We start from the raw sequence: 22,584 nt of genomic DNA, 5'->3' as shown, positions 1-22,584 counted from the left end.
CACTCAGGTTGAAAAGGGCACCTCTTGCCTTGACGTTTCTGGAAAAAGAACAGGCCGCAGAGAGAAGACGCGCAGGAAACGTATACGAACCCTATTCGGTCCCATCATCCCGGGGCCCGGCGAGGTATCTAATGCAATAAATTTGTCAGTAAGATGCTTCGCATGCCGGCCTTGATGAACCCATGCAATGAGTCATCTCTGCCCAACAGACATATTGGTCTTGATTGGCTCCCCTTACTCCGCATTAAGCCCCATCACTGCCTGAATATGATGTACCGATTCCTGAGCTCCAGCGGACATAATATCTGACGACCCGCTCAGCATCCATATGACTCTGCCCATACAATGCGTGCATACCCAAGCAATTATTTTTTTTTTCCTGCTCCGTAGCCATTCTGTCTGGCTGCCGAGTCCTTGTTGAAAAATCACGGCCCCGTTCAACGGCCCCGCATATCTGATTTGAGATTTTCAAGGCATATTTACTTACAGTCAGAAAGAGCTCCACTCCAGATGATGACATCTTTCACATTAGTCGAGGGCTAAAAAAAAAACAAAAACAATGCGGTAAAAAAAAAAAAAAAAGCTGAAAAGCCGTCCGACTGGCCCACAGAACAAAGAGAATGAGGAAGCATCAGACAGCAGAGGAAAGAGTCCTCTCACAAAGGCCATTGCGAAACCAAGAGAGGTTTCGGGGGGGGGGGGGGCACGTGCAGAAGAGGGCCCCATGGGCCACTTTGGTGCACCTCAGCGTGACCTTGCATCTTTTACCTGGAGTTCAGGCCTTGTGTCTCCTTTCCCCTCGAAGGAAGGAGGGCACGCTGCATTCTCTGGGAAAATGGCACAACCTGGAGCTTTCTCCGCTCTTGTTTTTTTTATTTTTCTGGCACAGTGCATTGCACTTCCCTTAACAACAGTCCTGGGCTGTCAAAGTTCATAGGAGTCACTCGTAAGAAGGAAAAAAAAAAACAACAAGATATCAATCACATATGCTGCCAATAAATATTGGCTGCAGTGGTAGTGGGAAGGGGTCAGGGATTGACGGCAAATGCCAAATAGAATTATCTGGGTAATCTAAAGTAGGCACATTACAACATGCAGAAATTCTATATGTAAGAAACATGCTATAATTGAGAAGGAGAAACTGATCCCAGGGAGAGTTGGCTCATTGTTAGTGCCAAGGAAACAGTGTCTTAAGTAAGATTTTTTTTTTGGCTTCTTAATCTTCGTAGGACCTCTACAGTCTGTGTGCCCTGCTGGGAGGGCTTAACTGGCATAATGGTAGTATTTGGTTCTGTGCCCCAACACTGTGCTGGTGCCAACTGTGCACAACAAAGAGAAACAATGCAAAGATCATTAATAAGCTCTCTGAGGCCATGTTCCTTACTAGAAAATGCACTGGTGGCAGTACAGTATCTGTCTGGAGCAAGCTCGACTCTGCCACTCTACCGTGTATCAGCAGACAAGAGACAGTATGTGCCAATGTGCATTAAGAAAAAGTGTGACATGGCTGTAATAACAACGTTAAATATTTTAAGAGATGAATTGTAAAGTAATTTTGTGAAAGCATGTTCTGTGTTCTGTTATTTAAAAAAAAAACTTGCTTTTTGAACACTTAAACATCATTTCAGGGCACGGGGGACTACACAGACAAAGTGTTTTCAGAACAGCAACACAAACACACACACACAACCACACACACACACACACACACACACACACACACACACACACACACACACAACCACACACACACAACCACACACATACACACACACACACACACACAACCACACACACACACACACACACAACCACACACACACACACACACACACACACAACCACACACACACACAACCACACACACACACACAACCACACACACACACACACACACACACACACACAACCCCACTGTAGCTCCAGGGGCATCTGTATTTTTTGAGGTATAATCAGCTTTTCTGCCCACGTTATGAGAAAACAGAACAAAGCACGCACACAGTATATATATAGCACAGCAGGAGGAAAGTCAGCTTCATGATGTTCAATTACATTCCCTTTTAAAACAAGCAATGTTTCAAGGCTGTCTAAGATTGACCCCGCTGAATTACAAGCTATTTCTGCCAATGAGGTTGCATCTATTTATATATAGCTTCAAAAATAATTGAATGTGTTTTTTTTTTAGATCACCAAATAAGAACTGTTTAAATGGCATATGCATTAGTTAAACCATCGCTCTTGTACTATTTAAAATGCGCTGCACTGGCAGAGGTACAATATTTTTATTGCTAATAATAATGTGCTATTAAGTATGAAGAACCCAGAACTCATGTAGAACACCACCATATAATGCTTGAGATTAGAATCAATGGTGTTCTTATTTGCATATACATGTATATAGGTCATATTCTGCGATGTGGCATGAAGCTCTGTCCACACACATATATCTACACATAACATCACAGACGCTGTCTAATTCCTGTGGTGTTTTCTCTTTCCATCTTTAGAGCTGCATTACACTGTTTATATAAACTCTTACGTCAGCTGACACAGCTTTTAATTTTGCATGTATGCAAAAAAAAAAAAAAAAAAATCAGTTCATGTGCCTTGTTCGAGACTGAGGATGGTAGCAATGCCTTAGCTGGGATTTGAACATCTAGCCGTCTGGTTGCAAATCCTTCCTCTCTTCCATACAGGCAAACCCATGGTGTGTGCGTCCTTTTTCCTGTACACAGTTCTGCAGGTGCAAGGGTTAGGTGGAGAAACATCCACAGTGTTTGCCTAGAAGGGGGAGTTGAGTTTTGTATACTCTAAATATTGTAGGCACACATGCCAGCCCATGTGGCACAAGTGCAGGTGCAGTTTCCCTTCAAAGGTTTTTTTTTCCCATTTGTTTTGAGAAAGAGGGTAGAGGTGGCTGGAGAAGAACGCTGGTCTCCATAGAGACGCCAACATCTACGGACACCAGTCTGTTTGTGTGGATTTGCTACCATGTTTGAGGCTTTTAAACAAAAATACTGAACCACCTCTCTCATTTAGCCTCCTTACTTCAATTAAGATGAATTATCCATTTAGCAAGCCCATAGCAGAACTTGGGAAATTACTCTGAAAAGCAACGGTGAAAGTCGCAGCTCTCCTTTTTTTCCCCAGCACATAGTCCTTGCCGCTCAGACAGTATGAAGTTCAAGTGAATGAGAGGAGTAAACACTAAATCTTTAAGAGCACACACTTTTGTCTGTGGTAGGCTTTTCGGTTGATGTGGCCCTGGGGGCTTGTTTCTCTGAATATCAGAAGAGTTGATTGTTAATGTTTCATGCTGGCCGATGTATTTAATATCACCCGTTATCCTTTTCAAAAGGAAAAGCTAATGACTACACAGTCCGACCGCTATTAATTTGTAATTAGCATATGTTGTATGACTATGTAGTGTTGAAAAGAATAGAAAAGGACTGCGGGCCGTAAGTCAAATATCAGCGGTCTTTTTGTCTTAAAGTATTAATGTGTAATTAACTAAGAATATGTATGCAGATACCAGTCTACATGTTTTATCCACATTTTCAGTTGCAACGGCGTGGTCTGTTAGGATTTATAGTATTGTGACAGACACATATTTTTTTCTCTGCAGTGAGCAACTTCCTTGTGGGGTTACAGCAAGCATTTCATGCCGTGGCCAGCAAGGCAAACTAGCAGCCTGTGCTCTGTAATGTTTAGGCTGGAGCTGTGCTGAGGCATTTCACTGTGTAATTTATCCTGTTCTAAATCTGTTATTTTCAAAGGCTGTTGGGGGGGGGGGGGTTGTCAGAGTGAAAAACCTGTATCTAACTCCCTGCCAGGTCCTCCAAATCAGTGCACCCTTCTCAGAGAGGGGCAGCGTGTTTGTGTCCGTGGAGTAGACCGTAGGTTTTTTTTTTTTTATGGTGAAACCGTCCGGTCCTCCATCCTTCAGCTCTCTCTCCAGTTATTCTACCCAACAACAGCGTAGGAAAAAGCGCGTCAAAGTCTCAGTAGTTAACCCAGTTAAGCCCGAAAAGCTTGTTCCCAAATTCATTCCCTGCTGCGTGCTCGCTCTCTGCGGCAGGCAGTCCTGCTGGATGGTCAGCCATTTGGTGCCCCGTGCTGTTCTCCTCTTGCTCCCTCAGTGTCCCTCTCCCGCCTCCAGCACTTAGTATGCAGTGTTGGTGCAGCCTGTACAGGGCTTCTAGGGAAAGCTGTCCTGAAGTTCCTTGTTATGAGCTTGATTTATTTATTGATTGTCTTGATGGTTTGACAACCCAATGCAAAGCAATGTTTTCGACCTGGATGAAACCAATGAAAACGGGGGCTGTTTTATTTTTCACATGCTTGATGAATTTTACATTTGCCCCCATTGCCCACCCCACCCCCCATTTTCTGCCTCTACATGTACCTTGTTCTCACTGAAGCTTTCTGGAAAAGCTTTTAACAGCAGTTATTAGTCACAATTGTCAAGACTACGCACTTTCTATTACTACTATTGAATTACAGTAACCATTCAAAAATGATACATTTTGCCTCTGGAGTACATTCCACTGTATTGTGAATAGTGTAGTGTATTTTCCTTGAATTGATCAGAAGAAGTGAGTGTGCCAGATAACCCATCTGCTGATCATTTAGGCTAGATGTTAAAGGCTACTATCCAGATTAAACACATTAGACAGTAATTGGGTATGTGTTTGCATGTAACTACAGACCTTTTCCTGAGAGATCTGATTAGAGCACAAAAAGAAGCGAAAATGTAAAAAAAAAAAAATGGCGGAATTGATATCAGCACCTATATTTTCTTTCAGGAAGTAAGAACACTGCTTCAGCATGAGGGAGCAAAAATATTAAATTGCATGTACCTCATCTCATAAATCTCGTAAAACTGCATAAAACACAGTTCTGGTATTAGATAGATATTAGATAGATATTTCAGTAATAGAATATCTGCGATTATTATAGATGCAGAAGCATGATTCATAGAGTGTATAGAGTATTGCCTGTATATACTGAAGGCTGACAGCCAGGTCACAGTGTTGGCAAGTGCCGGCCAATGAGAATCAGCAAACTATACCCAAGCCAGCCTAGCTTGTTGTCAAACAACCTTAATTTACAATTCAGCAGGATCCATTCTTAAGGTTATCTGGTGCAAATGCAGGCTTGGGGTCTAGTAGTGTTGTCTTGTTTTATTCATTACTTTATGCTGGTGTTAGAATTTGTGTTTCTTGCTGGACTTAATTTGGTGCTTGGTTTGTTCGCAGACCCTATGGATCCATAGGCACCGCATTACGGTAACAGTACGGCTATTGCTGTAGTGCTGTACTGTTCCGGTCATTTAATAATTCAGGATGGGAGCAATTTGTATGTTTTCTTAATGATCAGCATCACACACACCATTCCCGAATCCGTCCGTACGGGGTTAAACATTAAATGGCGGCGCAGGTTTCATGCATGTTGCTGTCTGCGTTGCTGGGGCTGATGCTGCCACCTCGTCCTCCCACAGCAACGGCCTTTTCAACATGCCTGCGATTGGCTGCGCCCGAAAGGGCTTTTTGTCTTCGCCCTTGCTTGTTATTATTGTTTATCTTGTTTGTCAATCACCCAGATCGCCTGCCATTTCGCAGAGGCTCTCATACATATTCATGCCCCCTCATTACCTGCCTGGCTTGTTGGCTGCAGGGCTCCGCTGTGGTGCCAGCCTTTGTTCCCGGGACTAACAACAGGTGACTGGAGCAGACTGGCGCATTGTTGCCCGTCATTTACATTGTGTAAGTGCACATGTGGGACGGTATGATAAGTACGGCGCGGTGGCGCCCCCCGCGCTCCCCTCCCCGGATTACTGCTTAAACACGGGGACGTAGGTCCCCCTTGAGCTTAATTGAAGCTTTATTTCAAGCGCCCAGCACAAACGCCTTTTGCATCAAATGCTAATTCAGCAATGAAATGCGAACTGCATTATGCTGATCAAGGGGGTAAAAACACAAAAGGGGGTGCAGCGAGTAAACAGAGTGGAGGTCGAGATTGGGAGCACTGTGCATTCACAATGAGCTTCTGATAACCTAAAGAAAAAGAACTGGGTCTCCGGACACTGCAGGTACTTTTTTGTGGTTATCATTGTAGCAGTAGGGTAGGGTAAAAGTGAGATGTGGCGGTTGGATTGAAGCTCGATCTTCAAGCCACGCTGAAAGCTAATTAGTCTTGATTTCATTACGCTGCTGTTGAATATGGGCCTGCTCTTGACTCTTAAACCATTGTTTAGTGAGGTAAAAATTGAAAAGGAACAGAAAATGTGTGGTCGGTCTTTGTGCTTTCCTTCACCAAAGATGATTACTGTAATACAGTTTGTTACTCAATAAATTGCTGTTTTCCCTACATGAGCCATACAAGGTTCTCCTCATTGAATTCACTGAAAGATGGACAGTTGCTTTCCCAAAAGTTTTTTTAGAACATAAATTATTGTCATGGTAACATTCAGATTATTCTGTCGTTTTTAATGTTTTGTTTTTCTGTTCATTATTTTTTTGTTGAATTTAACTCACGTCGATAATGACATATTTAACCCTTTGATATAATATGAACGCAGTAAAATTATGTAGAAGGTGAGAAACTATTTTGGTATTTCTCACGTGATAGGAAGGCCTTAATTGTGGAATTTGAAAAAGGATTGATTTTAGCCTTTGTTCACACATAATTAAAAATGCTTTCCCAGCTGTCACATTTTCACTGACACCTTCCTTTCTGCGCTCACGAGTGAACTCTGCCCCTGTGGTCTGTGATCACAATCGCGTGGGAGGTTCACATAGCCGGCCGAGCCGGACCCAGCGAGTCCCTCTGTCAAGCTGAGCTCTCCCTGACACTTTGCGCGCCGGTAACACAGCCCCTCATTCCACTCGTTAACTGCCTTTAATGCACCCGCAAAATCGGCGGATAATGCGGGAGACAGCTCAGGTGCACGTCCCTCAATTTTTCAGAATTTCCGTTTTGAAAGACAAATTTAATGTCGCGTCAGGTTTGTCAGCTTTTCCGACTCTATCCCTCACCGCCACCAAAATATAATCCATTTTTTATTTCTCATTTAGTTTAATGCGATTTCGGAATCTGTCGCCCTTGCTTTGTCGCCTGTCAGTCTCCGGCAGTAATGAACCTCGCTAAGATGCCGCGGAGTTCCCGCGCTTCTCGGTGTGGAGATCCCGATTGGATTATGTCGGAGTGCTGTTCAGTAGATTAGTCTTAAGCGAGCGGTTTCTGTCGGCAAAGGTGTCACGTTTCGTGCCCATCAGAAAAAAATGAGCTTATGGAAGTCAGAATAAATATATATGTCTGTTAGTAATTACTGTGGATCGGAAATGTGTCAAAGCTGGTTTAATCTACGTGGCCGAGTCAACTCTGGAAAACGTGAGGTGCTGCAAGTTTTTTAACTTTCAAATCAAGGACATCCATTTCAATATGTCCACACTTCTACCACCTGTTTTGATTAATTGATTGTTTATTGCTGTTAGTTGTGGGGAAAATTGCATGTTTACACCTTTATTAATAATTGAAGCGGTGCATCATTTTGTCAGTGGAGACAGCTGCTCTGAGATAGCGGCCTATTTATATCCACTCTTGGCGAATTTCATTCTAATGGGATAAGGAGGGTTCCTTTTTTTCCAAAGATGGTGTCATAAAAATTATTTTCTACACACATTATGAAGATCTGACATGAGGACCATCTGCAAAATCCCATCTTGTGATAAGCCAACTAAGTCCATCACAGACAGCTTGCTGCTGGTCTCAATATCAGAGTTTCAGTGTTTGTACTTCTACTACTGCTACTACTACTACTACTAATAATAACAGATATGTATTTAATTCCAGATATGTATGGATATTTTCCTTTATCTTGAAAAAGCTTCAGAGATAAAGGGGTTCCCTTGGTAGGTTGCAATGAGTCACAGCTGTATAGCAAATGAAGTCCTACTTTTCTGTTTTTCTTGTCATTGAATGTTAAATAGTGTTTTAAATGCACTCTTTAAAGAAGTCTCCCCCATAGTTTTCCCTCCAGTTCAGCACCCATTGTGAATGAGAGGTGCATGCAAAAAAAAAAAAAACTTGTTTTGATCTATGAGATTTTTTTTTCCCTGACATGCAAGTCTTTAATCTTATAATTGAAGACTTGGATTTTTTTAATTAAAGTGACTCAAATGAAAGCTGGGGTTTTAACCTTTGCAAGAGCTTTTGGTGAAAGTTTTGTGGTATTGATTCAAACCTGGGCCTTTCAACCATTTTAATACCTGTTGAAAAGTCAATGTGGGAGGATAGCATTTTACTTTCCAAGGGGGAAAAAGAAACAAAAGCTCTATGCACTGTCTTGAAAGATGAACATTATTGAAAAAAAATCAATTAAAACGAGCAAAGTCTAGAAGATACATCTCTCTAACATGTATAAAACAGATGTGTCTTTTTCTCTGTTGTAAATGGAGATGGTTCACTTTTTGTGTCACTCCCATGGGACAGGTAGAGAGGGAGAGAGCGGGCACTAGTCTCCTGTATACATCTGCTGAGATTCACAGTGATTTCTCCTGTTGTTTGAATTCTTTGAGTTTAATAAAGAGTTTATTGCTTGGAGAACATTTTTATTGATTGTGCTGTCCCTGTGACTGTAATTTGAGATTTGTTGATCTTCCCTATTTTCTGACTTTACTGTGGGGAATATGCTCTGTTGAACAGACAAAGCCATCCAGAGATAAAAAAACAAAGAATTTCACTGTGGAGGGGAATAAAGAAGAGTTGATTCATATGTTCAGTGCATTGCTGCGGCCTCGTTTACCTGAACACATCTTCTTTGCCCCTGTGTTGCATTTGCCTAAATTATGCAAATAATGCCAGATATGCAATTTGGGGATCGACCTATACACACATTGCATAATTCCTGCAGTGTGTGTGTGTGTGTGTGTGTGTGTGTGTGTGTGTGTGTGTGTGTGTGTGTGTGTGTGAATGAGTGTGTGCATGCAACAGAAACGGCATCTTAAATAACACATTAGGGTGCACAAATTTTAAATGGTCCAAAAGCAGAGTTTAAAAGGTCATAGGTGAGCCCATTCAGAAAAAACAGTGATGTCTTTATATTCACATCACAGATCCATTATGAATATGTACTGCCTCTTTAAATGCAGCCTTCTAATGGTGTCATTTGCAGTGTTTCTGTCTGTCTTTCTTAGTGAGAGTTCTGTGGCACAAGGTAGTTCTGCACTTCTATAATTCATATTTAAAGGTCCATTACATTAGGTATTTACACAACTAGTGAAGAAGTGATATTGCAGGAACCATTACAGCTTACATGAGCTAGAGAGCTAGAAAGCTAGCAGTCAGAGAAAGTAAATATATACGTAACTGTGTTTATGCCTGGATGTATATGCCAGCATGGAATGCCTAGAGGTATCCTGTGTCAGATGTGCGCGTCTTTGATATTCACCACGTGCTAGTGTTTCCCTCGCTCTTTAATTTGTAAATGGTGACTGTCGCTGATGTCTGCTCTCAGGAACAGGTCTGCAGTCTGCTGCTGGGGGTGAGCTTGTTTCATGCCCACATGAACATCCCGGAAACCTGCTGTTTTTAATATTGGCCTTTCAAAGAAGTGGTTCAGGACTCATGTACAGAGGGAGCTCTTCAGTCCTCCCTATTAAACTACATTAACTTGGCATGGGTCGTCTGTGGTTTTGAAAAGTGAAGTAAATTAAACGGAAGCAGCTTGACAGCAACAGAGATCAAAGTGTGCAGCTGAAAGCCCTACAGATACTGTCATTCTGTCAAAATGTTTATTGAACCACAGCCTTTATCTTATTATTGCTCTTCTATATTTATTTGTGTAGTGAATTATTTATTTATTTATTTATTTTTGCCTGTCTCACAAGGTTGCTCTCTTCAAAGGCGAATTCATCATTTTTAATTTATGAAATTAGTAGTAATCTTCATCACGCTGGAAGCAGGAGATGGGGAGAGCAACTGTTGTCCATGTTTATGTTGTCGGAGTACTTGTGTCATCACTTTTTTTTTTTGAGATGTAATATTGGATGTATGCAGGTTTCTCATTAATTTTCTGATAATGCCCCTGCGATGCCTGCCAGCAAGTATCCTTACAGCTTTGTTCAATGCGGAGCCTCTAGGGTGGTGTTGTGTTGTTAATTTTAAGAAGCTGCTTGTTTCATCATGCCACATTTAGCCCCATTTTACCGATAAGGTGACAGACTAGTGTATCCGTAATTAAAACGAGACTGAAGTAAAGACATACAGGACAACCCCCTCCCTCCCCTCCCCCTTATGGGACAGCCCATATTCCTACATAATTATCTCGGTAGGCTTCATGTAATCTTTCACAGATGGAGGCTGCGTCTGGAGGCCCGCAGTAGCGCTGAGGCTGGCTTGTCTTTGCCTCCAGTGCCTCTGATAAATATCTCATGACACTTGTGGTTGCGTGCAAGTGTCAAGGACAAAATATAGGGCCGCCGATAAGCGAGCAGACCAAGGATGCATAAAAAAGCAATCACGAGTAATATTCTATATTAATGTTTTGTTTCTTTTCCCCCGCTCCAATCCCATACAGCTGTTTGTTGTGCAGATAATGTTTGAAAGGCACAGACAAGGCAACAACAGACCCTAATTGCTTGTCTCTTCCCTGCTAGCAGCGGCGTAGAAAAACAACCCCAATAATCGGATTCTGCGAACATTAGCAATGATGATTGCTGTGTCTGAATGGTTTACTGCTGTGTCGTTGCGTTTCATTCAAAATCAATGACACATTGTTGAGAAAGGTTTTTTTGTCCACCAGTAAAACTGCTGGGCAGTATTCCTGAGACATTGTGAGAGGGGAAAAGACAATTTGGCCAGCATAATCCCTCCTAACATGCTGGATCTTTGCTGCTTGATTGCCGTCACAATGCCACCAAGGTCTCCCGAAAAATAAATAAATAAAATAATTTACCATAAGAGACAACTGAGTCAAGTCTTTGTCTGATTCTTCTTAACAGTATTTTTACTTGGAGAAACAAACTTCACAACGGATGAGTGGTGAAAAGCTACTGTCTGCTCAGCTCACTTCTTTTTTGCAGTCGGGAACATTTCAGTGGTCATTTTTTATTTTCAGTACTGTTTTTTTCAGATGTTTCACTGCAGGATCAAACTTTCATTCAAGTGGCGCGATTTCCGGTATTGTATTTGGGGTACACTATTCAACAATTCCTTTCAACTAAATGTGTTTATTGTAAACTGTGTTTTTTGTAAAGTCCTGTTGTGTGTACCAGTGTGGGTACCAGTGTGGTTGAGATTCACTGATGACTTTTTTTTTCTTCTTGTGGGAGGGAAATTGAAAAGAATTCTCCAGAGAGCTGAACATAAAGGTCCCTGGAACAAAGAGTAATACAGAAATGAATTTCCTGGATGTACAAGTAAAGCTATCTCAGGGTGCGTTTACAACCTGTCTGTGCCATAAACCAACAGGCTGGGACTGTAAACTTGGAGCAGGCAGCTTCTTCATGCATTCGCTCGCACTGAACGGGGGCATACCTTGAAAGGATAAAGAGAATGATGTCAGACCCTTTTGAGTGGACAAAATCTCTTAAACTAATGGTATATGTGTGTGTGTGTGTGTGTGTGTGTGTGTGTGTGTTGGGGAGGAGGCTGTTGGGCTCTGTCTAATAGTATGAAAGGCCTGTATTCTCTGTGTGTGTATCATAATATCATATTAACAGGGTTTTACTGTAATGCATGGTAAATGCAAACAAAATGCAAATTTAAAAAATAGTTTAGCTCTGATAAAGAAGGTAGTCTGGAAAGTAGTGTGTATCAACAGAGAACATCAGGTCTGCTATTAATGTAAGTATATAATTAAACAGCAGTCATTAAAACATTAATTGATTTATTCAGGCAATGCCAACATGTCAGGCACTAAGAATTTTAATTGAATTTCAAGGTTAGGAATGTTTATTCAAAAACACATCTAGTGATTCATTTCATGTAAGCAATATTTGCAATATTTGTCTTGCTTTTTAGGAGTTGGAATTGAGTTGGTTTGGCCTTCAGCATCTTGTCATCTCTTTCACTAGATGGAAAGCATCATAAAACATTATTGGATCACTATCAGAAGATTATATTATTTGATATTTCATCAAAATGGCTGCTCATACCCTTGACAGGAAAAAATTGCTCTCATTTATTGTCATAGAAATTCTTTCAAACAAACAGCGATTGCCAAGAAACAGGCTTTCTCTAGATCCACATTTTAGGAAAGCTGCAGTAAACTTAATGGAGTGAGTAATCAATAGGACTGCTTGAAAGATCAACAGAGAATGATTAGTCTGTTCAGTATTTGATGCAAAGGAGATTTCTAGTCGTTGCCCCACCCTGCACAAAAAAGAAAATTCTCCTTTTTGCTAAGTATTAGAGCATATGCTGGCACCATGTGTATGCCTGGAATGACTGGGTCCCTGTAGGTATGAAATTCCCCCCCCCCCCCCCCCCCCCAGAGGTTGACATCTGGGCCCAGCTCTTTGTTTCTCATTCTGGAACTATATACTTAGAGATCGGGGTTTGTAAATACTGAAATGTATGCAGCTGTTTAGAGCTACCTCTGTCTGTATAACTCCTTGAGTGACCTCAGTCAAGTATGCCTCCTTAGCTGAGCTTGCATTTCCAATGATAAGAATAGAATTCAACAAAGAAAAAGGCAATAAAAAAAATTATCTTGAGTTTTGTACTTTTTAAACTGTACAGGCTCCCCTCGTGAAAATGCATGGGTGCCAATGTCATGATTGAGGAGGACTTTGTCTGTCCTCAGTCTTTTTGGCTGATGCTTATATTCAAAGCATTTACTACAGTGCAGTGATTTACTTGCAAAATAAGCTAATAAACAACAAACTGCAGATTAAATATTCACGCAAACATAAGTATTAGTCTCTTGCATGGCGTGTCGTGAATCTCCGTGTGTCGCTGACCAGTAAACAGCTTTGAGTGAAGTAACTAAATATAGTGCATTATGGGAAAGTGAATGTCATGTCCATCAAGGTGACAGCGCTGTCCGTGAGCCCATCGTGTCCTGGGCTGTTTCCACGGCCGCAGTGACCACTCCCAGTCATGTGAACGCAGGCTGCTCACGCTCACGCTCACGCTCGCACTCGCTGTTTGAATCTGGGGGAGTTAATGAGGGAGGAGGCTGCGGAGACGCAGGCAAAGGGCATCTCTTCTCCCGGAGAAAAAGGAAAAAAAAAAGGTCACTGTAGTTCATTTCATTTGCTCAGCTGACCTTTACGTGCACAATTAACATTTAAAGAGAATGAGGTTTTATTTTTTTTTTCCTCCCCTCATCCTCATCCTCTTCTTCACATTTTGTCTTTTAAGATAATTGCAATGTTGGAAGTGTTGGTTTCTGAAAGGTCTATGAGATTGTTTGGAGGTGGGAGGTTCTGTGTTTTGTGTACAGTTTATTACCGTTCACAGTTTTAATTAGTTGGAAATTGCCTTGGTGTCCTCTGTTCAGACTCTGAAATTAAAGAGCGAGCTCTGAACGACTCGGTATTTACATACCTTGATATTGCCATCCTTGGTATTCTGAGAAATGCACTAATTCTGTAAAGAAGGCATCATTAAGACCTCTAAAGCATGTTCTCGATACTAGAAAACAGCTTAGCTCAAAACATTTTAATCGCACCCTGTATTCGTTTCATGATACATCCTGTTTTGCTGTAAAATCTTAACACTTTTTCACCGTCAGTTAGAATTTCAAGTGAAAGTATTCTCCCTACAGTAGAGCAATTGCAGGTAGAGATGCATTACTCTTTTCAACATGTTTTGCTCTCTATTCAGACCCAGGTTTTTTGCCATTTGTTCGAGGGCTGCAAAGAGGCTCCACACCTGTGATTAACTCCACTCGGTTGCTGGAGCTGTGATTCAACTGTTCAATCTGCAAAAGTGGCAGGAAGAACAGCACAGTGGGAAAGCAGCACAAATCACAGCCACATCCCATTAATGGCTTTGCATCTGAGGGATTATAAAGGACATGTTCATGAGCTTCACAATCTCAGCACCATGGTGTTGCTCCCCTACAATGAATTGATCCTGCCCCCAGAATGCATTTCTTCTGCGGCCTACTCCCACTCATCACCCACCTTCTCAATGTCTGAAAAATTACATGTCACCCCATTTTGCAGCCTGCTTACGATATATCAGTAGTCCATGTTGAAAGCCCTTGAGACATTTATAGATGCAGAGTGTACTTACAGATTACTCACACTTTTTTTGAGACGCAGGCTTAATCATGACAGCTTCTGCAGATACAGGGATGAGCAGGAAATTCACAACATGCAAGACATCGGCACATGTCTCATGTTGACCCTCCCACCCCGTTTAGTCCTTAGTAACTTGACTGAAGAGATATGTGTTTGTGACATTTGTCTTTGACGCTGAAAGATACAGAATATATTGGATTACTGCTAAATGTGATCATATTACCAATCATGAGACACAAACTACGTATCTCCAGCCACCCCCCCCCCCCCCCTTTTGTATTCCCCATTCATTGCTCTCCATGCTGATGAAGTGTTATCCAGTGGGGATAACTCCTCAGACATTGTATCAACACCGATCCATTTCTCGTAAAATATTAAAGTTGGAAATACGGAAAATAAAACAAAGCAGAAATTTCTCAGAATGCCTTCAGCAGTGGTTTATGTTAATGTAGAACTGCGCACTTCTCGTTCCTCTAATTTGTCTATGAATAGCCCTGTGTGCTCCACAGCTTAAAAATAAAATGTGAAGGAGGGTAAATTCTGTGTCATGGTTTGGGAACACCAAGTACTGGTGGGGCAGGATGACAGAATTATTAGCGGTATATTGAACATGAATCTAAAAAGAGTTTATTGGTTCATCTGGGGTCGAGTTTGCGCAACCACGGTCCCGAGGGAGGGTGGGGGGAATATCTGCAGACTTCTCTGTGTGGTGACCTTTGTCTAATGGGTGCTCTGCCTTCTGCTTGTAGAACCTGATAAAGAACCTGCCGGAGCAGAAGGAGCTGGCGGCGCTGGCCGAGCTGAAGAGCGAGTACGAGGAGCTGTGTGAGTCGGAGCAGTTTGGCATCGTGGTAAGCACACCGCCGAGGACCCCGTCCCTCAGGGGGACCCTCTGTCAGCGGGAGAGAGAGGAAAAGCATTTCAATTGTGTATTGATCTTGCCCCTCTCCCCCCCTTCCCACCCCCCATCCTTCCTCTTCCTCTTCCTCTCCCTCTCCCGCTCTTTCATTCTCTGTTTCATGCACCTATACAACCCTCTTCCTTCTCTCTCTCTGTCCCCCCCCCCCCCCCCCCCAGACAGCTCTCTGCTCTAGAGTTACACGGCAGTGTATTTCTATTCCTTTAAATCTTTATTAGCGCTTTTGGTGGAGTCTGGTGGGGAGGGGATCAGGAAATTAAGAGCAGAACCATTAAGAAAGAAAAGGAGAGGGAAAAAAAGACCGCCTTCAGGCCCTCTGCAGTATCAGCGCTATTCAATATATAAAGAGATGCAGTAATGTATAATTAAAAGGCCAAGAATATAAAGGGCATATTTTATGACAAGTCAAATCTGATAGCCCAGTTGTGACTGAAAGAGGCAGTGATTTTGATGAATAATAAAGAGGTGGGACTAGATTTTTCTTTTTTTTCACGCAGTGTGATTAGGAGTCCAAGTGGCAGGGTGGTTTCATGCCTGCATCATTTCATGTTTTGTTTACAAGGTAGAAGAACACACCTTGGTTCTCAGTCAGTGTAGCTACCTCACATGCTCCACTCACTGCTGTATCAGGTGCTTTAGCAAAACAGTTTTAGAGTATTTGCCGGTAGTGTTTGCCTACTCAAGATGAAGTCTTTGTCATTGCAATTGTAATAAAATGTGCCAAGCTGGAGTTGATTTCTATTTCAAGCGATTTCTTTTGGTATGATTTAACTTTCTGTCTCTCAGCAAGAAAGAGGAGAATGTTAGTATTGCGCCAGAGTGTGCCTTCATTTCAAGACTGTGTCATCGCATCTCACATTTATATAACTCAATTTCACGAGTGATCTGTGATGAGAGCAGATCAATGCAACGAAAGCACTGGTTGGAGATGCAATGTGACCAGGTCACCAGCACCTCAGAATTGGCCCCAGGTTGATCGGTGCTGCAGACGTACTGTATGACCAACAGATGCAGAAGATTCATTCTATTTCACATTCTCCTACCGCTATCACCTATTTTTCCACCATTGTCATTCTGACCTTTGAAATATGTGTGGTAGGATAATATTGGTATCCCCACTGCTCCTTTCAGGTTGGATTTTTTTAGTCTCTTACTCCCTGTCTTCTTCGGCCATGTAATGAAGTAAGGTGCGACAGTCCCCCCGTGCTATCCAAACTCATGGGCAATAATATACCGCCTGGTGGTGAGACACCTCATCAGCACCGCGACACACAGCTCCGCGGGGAAATAAGGGACTTTCAGCTCCTTCTTCCTGAAGCTGTCACCAATTCACCCTCTTTTATTGTGATTTCCTCTTATGCTATACGGGGAAAAAAAATCAAATCAAGTGGGGAAGGCCCCCGCGATGACTTTGGTTTTGATCGACAACTCGCTCATAAACATGAATAAATCCGAGCTGTAATGGAACATCACGAATGGGTCTCGGGGCTCCCTCCGAGCGGCGCATTATGCGACAATCTGCACAACGTGTCTGAAATTCGTGCTTTGCTGAACATCATGGCAGAAATTATGCAACTCTCTGTTATTTTCGTTAGTTCTGTCACTGGCGTTTTAAAATAAACATGTTTTCGTTCTTCTAGTTATTGGTTATGAAGCCCTCTAAGTAGCAATTCGAGGCGGTTTGTTTTGAGATGAAACCGTTTCGTTACGAAAAACTATTTTCAGTCAAATATTAGTCTTAAAGACAGTTATGAATGCAGGTGAAATATTTGGCGTCGCAGCTGGATTAGACTGCTCTACAGCGTAGTTTTCCTGCTATGGTGACAAGACGAAGCTTGTGGTGTTTCATTAACAGAACAAGTCCAGTTTATCCTGAACGAGTGATTTCATTCTAACTATCAGGCTTGTCATCAAGAGGGTAGTACATGTTATTGGATTGAATATCACTATGAGAAAAATGAGGAAGTGAAACTGATTTTCCAACAGCGGAAAGGTTTTGTCAAGAGTTATGTGCTACCTTATTTCTTGTGACAGACTGTCTTGAAAAGCCAAATTAAATTTCAATATGGAAGACAGCTTGGACTCGGGCCCTAGCGCTGAAACAATTCTCGCCAGAAGCAGTTGGGTTTTTTTTTTTTGGCAGCCAGGAGATTAAATAGTATTGTTTAAGGGAGATATGTCCTGAGAAGTTGGATGCAATTTGTCTTTTTTCCATGTTGAAAGATATTTGTTACTTTTAAAAATCATTATAATATTAGCAACATTAAGAAAAGCATTGTACTTTTTAGAAATGTGAGTAGAGTATTGAGGTCTCCGTTGCTGATTTTTTGAGCTTCTTTGCTGATGCCATTGCCGTGGATTTCCAGATGAGCTCGGTGAAGCTGCTGCGCTCCCGCCTGAGCGGCATCCTGTTCAAGCTGACGTTTGAGGAGCAGGTGAACAACATCCGGCCGGACATCATGAATGTGACGTTCGCCTGCGAGGAGGTGAAGAAGAGCGAGGGCTTCAGCAGGCTGCTGGAGATGGTGCTGCTGGTGGGGAACTACATGAACGCCGGCTCCCGCAACGCCCAGACCTTCGGGTTCAACATCAGCTTCCTGTGCAAGGTCAGTGTCCGCTCGGTCTCCTGCCCTCCTCCTGCCTCTCCCATACGCTCTGTCTCTTTCTGTAGTCATCCATTCTCTCTGCACCACTCTCCCTAGCGTAGTACAGGATGTTCTGCCACTGATTGAGCTGATATGTTTGAGGTAGAGTGTTTTTTTGGTTGTTTTTTCCTGATTTTAAGGTACTGGTGTAGATTTTTTTTAACCATTGTGGCTGTCTGTGGTACCCACATATAGCCTGTTTTGTGTTTTGTGTGTTTGGGGAACCCATTTAAGAATAAGAATAAGAATAAGAAATACTTTATTAATCCCGAAGGAAATTTGAGTGTCACAACTGCACCCTCCGGCACACATCAAAACAACAAAAGAATAAATTGAATAAAATAAATAAAGAGGTATAAAATACAACAAATAGAAAGAAGTTTGTGCAATTATGCGTTGAGAAGTTATCATGCTTGTGCTATGATTATATACATAGTATAAAATTTGATAATGTAATGGTGATGGAGCTGTTCGCCATGGCTCTCAACTGTACCGTTAAGCAATGGATGCCTTCTGGAGGACGTGGTTACCTTGTGATTCAAATCCCAGGCTCCTTCATAACACAGTGTGTCAGTACAAGGGTGAAAGTAGGAGTCATTTTTGTTGGTGATGTTGTGGAATGTTAGGTCATAAACAGAACTAGACATAGCAAGGCAATTCAGAAAATCTGAAGCAACTGAATCTATCCATTTTCATGTGCAATGTTTAATCTATGCCCAGTTTAATGGAACTTAATAAAACATCATAGAACCATTGCAAAAGACTAGTAAGCATGCCCATGTGTTATGTATGTCTCTTTTTTCCATTTGCTGCATGCAGGCATACTGATAAAACAACTGAGCATGATGAATTAATGATTAATTATATGAATTCGCAAAAAATGGGTTGCTATTCAGAGAAATTAGCCTTAAATATTACAAGCTGTCGCTGTCTAATCCAATAATGTGTTTATTTATACACAGAAACATCTGACATTTGAATATGAGTCACTCATAGAGCAGTGGGCTGAGCTCCAAGCTTTGCATGTCAGATGCAAACATTGGAGAGAAAGCCACAATGGTCTTCGGTCCCTTTTTCGTGCGCAAGCAGTATAATACGTACTCCAGAATACGATACAATATTTTCTTCAAAGCAGATGTGACACATCATCACTAGAGTTTTGCTCCCTGCTCATGTAACTGTTGTCTGCATTTGGAGACATTCCCATTATATTTTTCCCCTTCTTTTTTTTTTTTTTAAATCTCAATAAATGTCATGCACTCCGCAGCCTGTTTGATTAGGTAAGTCGAGGCAAAATAAAATATCTTGACATGTTAACTGTTGCCTTTCAATCCACAGCGCCTCGGTGTTAAATGCATTGTTAACTCATAATAGGGTTCTGAAGTGAATGTCTTTCTGTTGCAGTAAGACCCGCGAAGCAGTCCATGGATGCAACCAGAATTTGCTGTTATGCCATTTTCATAACTCGGGAAGGTTGTGATGCGCTCTCAACGCATTCTTTTGTGTGTGCTCGCTGCACATTTGAATAGTGGCCTTGCTGAGGGTCAGTGTGTCGACGCTGGGTCTCTGCCTACCTTCCTGAGTGGGCGAGGGGTTTGTAAGCGCCTCGGCGTCAGGAACCTCGAGACAGAGGCTCTGTTGGATTCTGATGCGTCCGTTGAGCTGGTCAGCGGCTATGGATTTTAACCCTTTAGCCACCCGCCACCCACTCACTACGAGTGTGGCAGTGCATCTTCCCACTTGCATGTCCTCAGGTGGCTGTGCTCTTGGTGCTGGAGTTGTTTGCCAGTGATTCTATGTGTTTGGCAATGCATTCATTTGACACAGTGCAGTTGTCCATGGAACAGTGGAGAAATCTGTATTTAAGATTACTGAAACTAAAGCGGTCATGTGGCAGGCCTTCTAAATACAAAATAATAACAACATATGATGGTGAACAAGACAGGAGCTTCCTGGCACGAATGGAAGTCTAACGCAACAAATGTTTACAGGGACTCAATGCTGCTAAGTGATATTTCTGAGCTCCCAATGCAGTTTCCCAAACAATACGAATGTCAGCGCTGTGGATGTTTAGCAGTTGGTTTAAATCCTGGAGGCAGACAGACTGAGAGCAACAGATGGAGATGCTGTCTGCACTCTTGTGGGGGTCGACCAGCTGATGAGCACCCCTTGTCTGAGCGCTAGGCCTTCAGATACCTCCCGATAGAGTCATAAGGAAGGCTGGGTCCCTTCTGACCCCACCACCAGTGAAGGAGCTGCCGACATACTCACACAGGAGCTAATTGTGAATCTCTGTAACATCTCAGTCTCCTCTGTTATCATGCGCCATGGCAGTACAGTGAAGAGATTGTGTAATCTCAAAACAATCAAATATTGAACGGCTGAGCTCCTCTGTGTCTCAGTTGTGGCACAGCCATGTAATTCAGTATAAGTCACTTTGTAAGTGACTTGCATTGTGTACACTCCCCGCCCCCCCCCCCAATCATCATCACAAATCATGGGAAAAGAACATACGTCTGGATAAGGTGAGCCTCCCGTGGCTTTCCCAATGCTTTCATACCGTGTTTCAAAATGCTATTACGCACATTGCATTCATTCATGGTGTTAAGCTGGTACACAGCGGTTTTGCGCAGCGGTGAATTTAAGTGCGTAAACTTCAGATCAGTTTCTTGCATTGGACAATCCCTTTATCTCTGGACCAGTAAATGTTTAGAAAATGTGGAAAGACCTCCCATTAGAGTAGGATGCCTGTGGTTACAAACAGAGCGGATTTTCAGAATGCATAGATGTCTGCTGCTTTGTAGGTATAAGTGAATATAAACCAGCAGCTATGTAGCATAGGGGTTAAAGCTCTTGACTTGTGGTCTGAGGGTCATGGCTTCACATCCCAAGTGAGATGACAGTGCTGCACCCCTAAGCAAGGTGTGCAAAGGAAAGTATTCCTGAAAACATAGTTCCCATAGTCCTTCAGTACCCTTGAAAATATGTTGCCCCTGGAAAATCATGGAAGTGTTGTGGAAGGTGGCCAGTTGTGTTAATGTCTTGGAAAAATCATAATAAATTGCCCAAGCCTAAAAAGGTGAATTCAAATATATCCAGCTCATCATTTATGGTCAAGGCTTGCTATGTCAGTGTGTTGATGGTGATAGGGCAACTCACTAGTTTGTACATTAATCCCACTCCCAAAAGTCATTGGTGATTAGTATTGGCTGGAAAGGGCCAATACAACTATGTGTCCATTCAAGTCATGTATTTTGAAAGTTGTCTCAGAAATTGTTTCCATTCCAAATTTGCATTTCCAGCATAGTCTGATTCCATGTACATTGACAAATATGATTTGGGTTGAAATCCTGTTGAAAGGTAATGGTATTGGCCATCACACTTTCTGTAATCTCAAATGGCAACAGTTTGTAGAGGTATTCAAAAAAAAAAAAAAAAAACATGAGCACACTGAATGAATCATTATTTTTGCTGGCTCTGGAGTGCTTTAATGATGCAGATGCGTGGTATCAGTTGAAATCAGGGAATTTTAATTCAAGACAGATGCAAAGAGTTTTACCCAGGATAATGAGTGGATTGATTTTATGTTGTGAAAATACAGTGGCATCTTGCCATCATCTGTCTCAGTCACAAAAGAGCACCCAGGCTCCTTAAAGATTCTAACTTCAGTCCTTCAGAGTAAAAACACACACACACTTACACATACACAGACACGTGTGTACACAGATTTTATATATATATATATATATATATATATATATATATATATATATATTTATATAACTCCAAGGCTCTGTTTGGATTCTTGGCATCTTGTCATAGACTTTTCAAAAAAAAAATATAACTTCTGTAGAACAGATTTGACATCTTTCAGGAAAGGCAGACTCAGAGGAATGCACACAAAGATTACACCAACTTCAAATAACACAAAAACATCCGCGTAGGGGAAAAACATACCACTTGCTTGCAACAGCTTTCAAAAAGTGATTGAAAAAGCCTTAAATTAGAAATTATGTTCATTAAAATTGGATTTTCTTCCCACCCTTTGGGGGAAAAACTGAGCACATCATTCATCTTGAGACACTGTGTACCGCTGTGTATCAAATTTGTGAAAATAGCAAATATACTTTCTAGGTATCCATTTTTATTACATTATAATGTTATGATTGCATAATCATAGCAGTAATTTAAATCTGTATAGATTGTATATTGTATGGTAATTATATTTTAAAGCTGTATTACGTTGAATATAATGATTTGAAAAGAGGCTATTTTCCTGTTCAATTAAATGCATTCTCTTTGTGGCTTGAATGCATGGATGATGCTGACTAACTGAAGTCTATTGACTTTCATCCTTCTTAGGAGATATTTGATTTTTGAGTGCTGCAGACGGATAGTTTGTCCTTAACCGGTAACTGCTGCCGTAAAGGTAGCAATGATTTTTACATTGTTATTTCTTATGTTCACAGCTTTCTCTTCCCTTGCCTGGAAAATAATTTTGTGGTGTGGTTTTGCACATGTTTTAGAGGCAGTAATGAGTAATTTATTGAAATGATCTTATAAACCATAAATGCATTTTTGTTTATTATTGTTAGATAACGTACCATGAAGTACAGCTGTTCTGAAAAAGGTAGCACACGCAGAGACCCCCCTAATTTCTCAGTTTTCAGGAGCTAGATTCCCTAGTGATATGAAATGTGAATTGTAATTGAAAAGGCAGAGGCAGAGGAACCACAGACAACTCAGCCCATTGTGGGGCTCAAAG

General features: G+C 41.7%; 1 protein-coding gene across 2 annotated transcripts in view; it reads left to right on the top strand.

Annotated features, from left to right (window-relative positions):
- The window catches only part of diaph2 (diaphanous-related formin 2), a 397,085-nt gene that overhangs the window by 220,206 nt on the left and 154,295 nt on the right, over positions 1–22,584 (top strand). For both annotated transcript variants that reach the window (XM_036548047.1, XM_036548046.1), the window contains 2 exons: positions 15,005–15,106; positions 17,541–17,780. In XM_036548047.1, the coding sequence (XP_036403940.1) occupies positions 15,005–15,106; positions 17,541–17,780 (342 nt within the window). The remainder of the gene's footprint in view (positions 1–15,004; positions 15,107–17,540; positions 17,781–22,584) is intronic.

Source organism: Megalops cyprinoides, chromosome 16, assembly GCF_013368585.1.
Source record: "Megalops cyprinoides isolate fMegCyp1 chromosome 16, fMegCyp1.pri, whole genome shotgun sequence".
Lineage (NCBI taxonomy): Eukaryota > Metazoa > Chordata > Actinopteri > Elopiformes > Megalopidae > Megalops > Megalops cyprinoides.
This window is presented reverse-complemented; position numbering and strand designations above follow the sequence as displayed.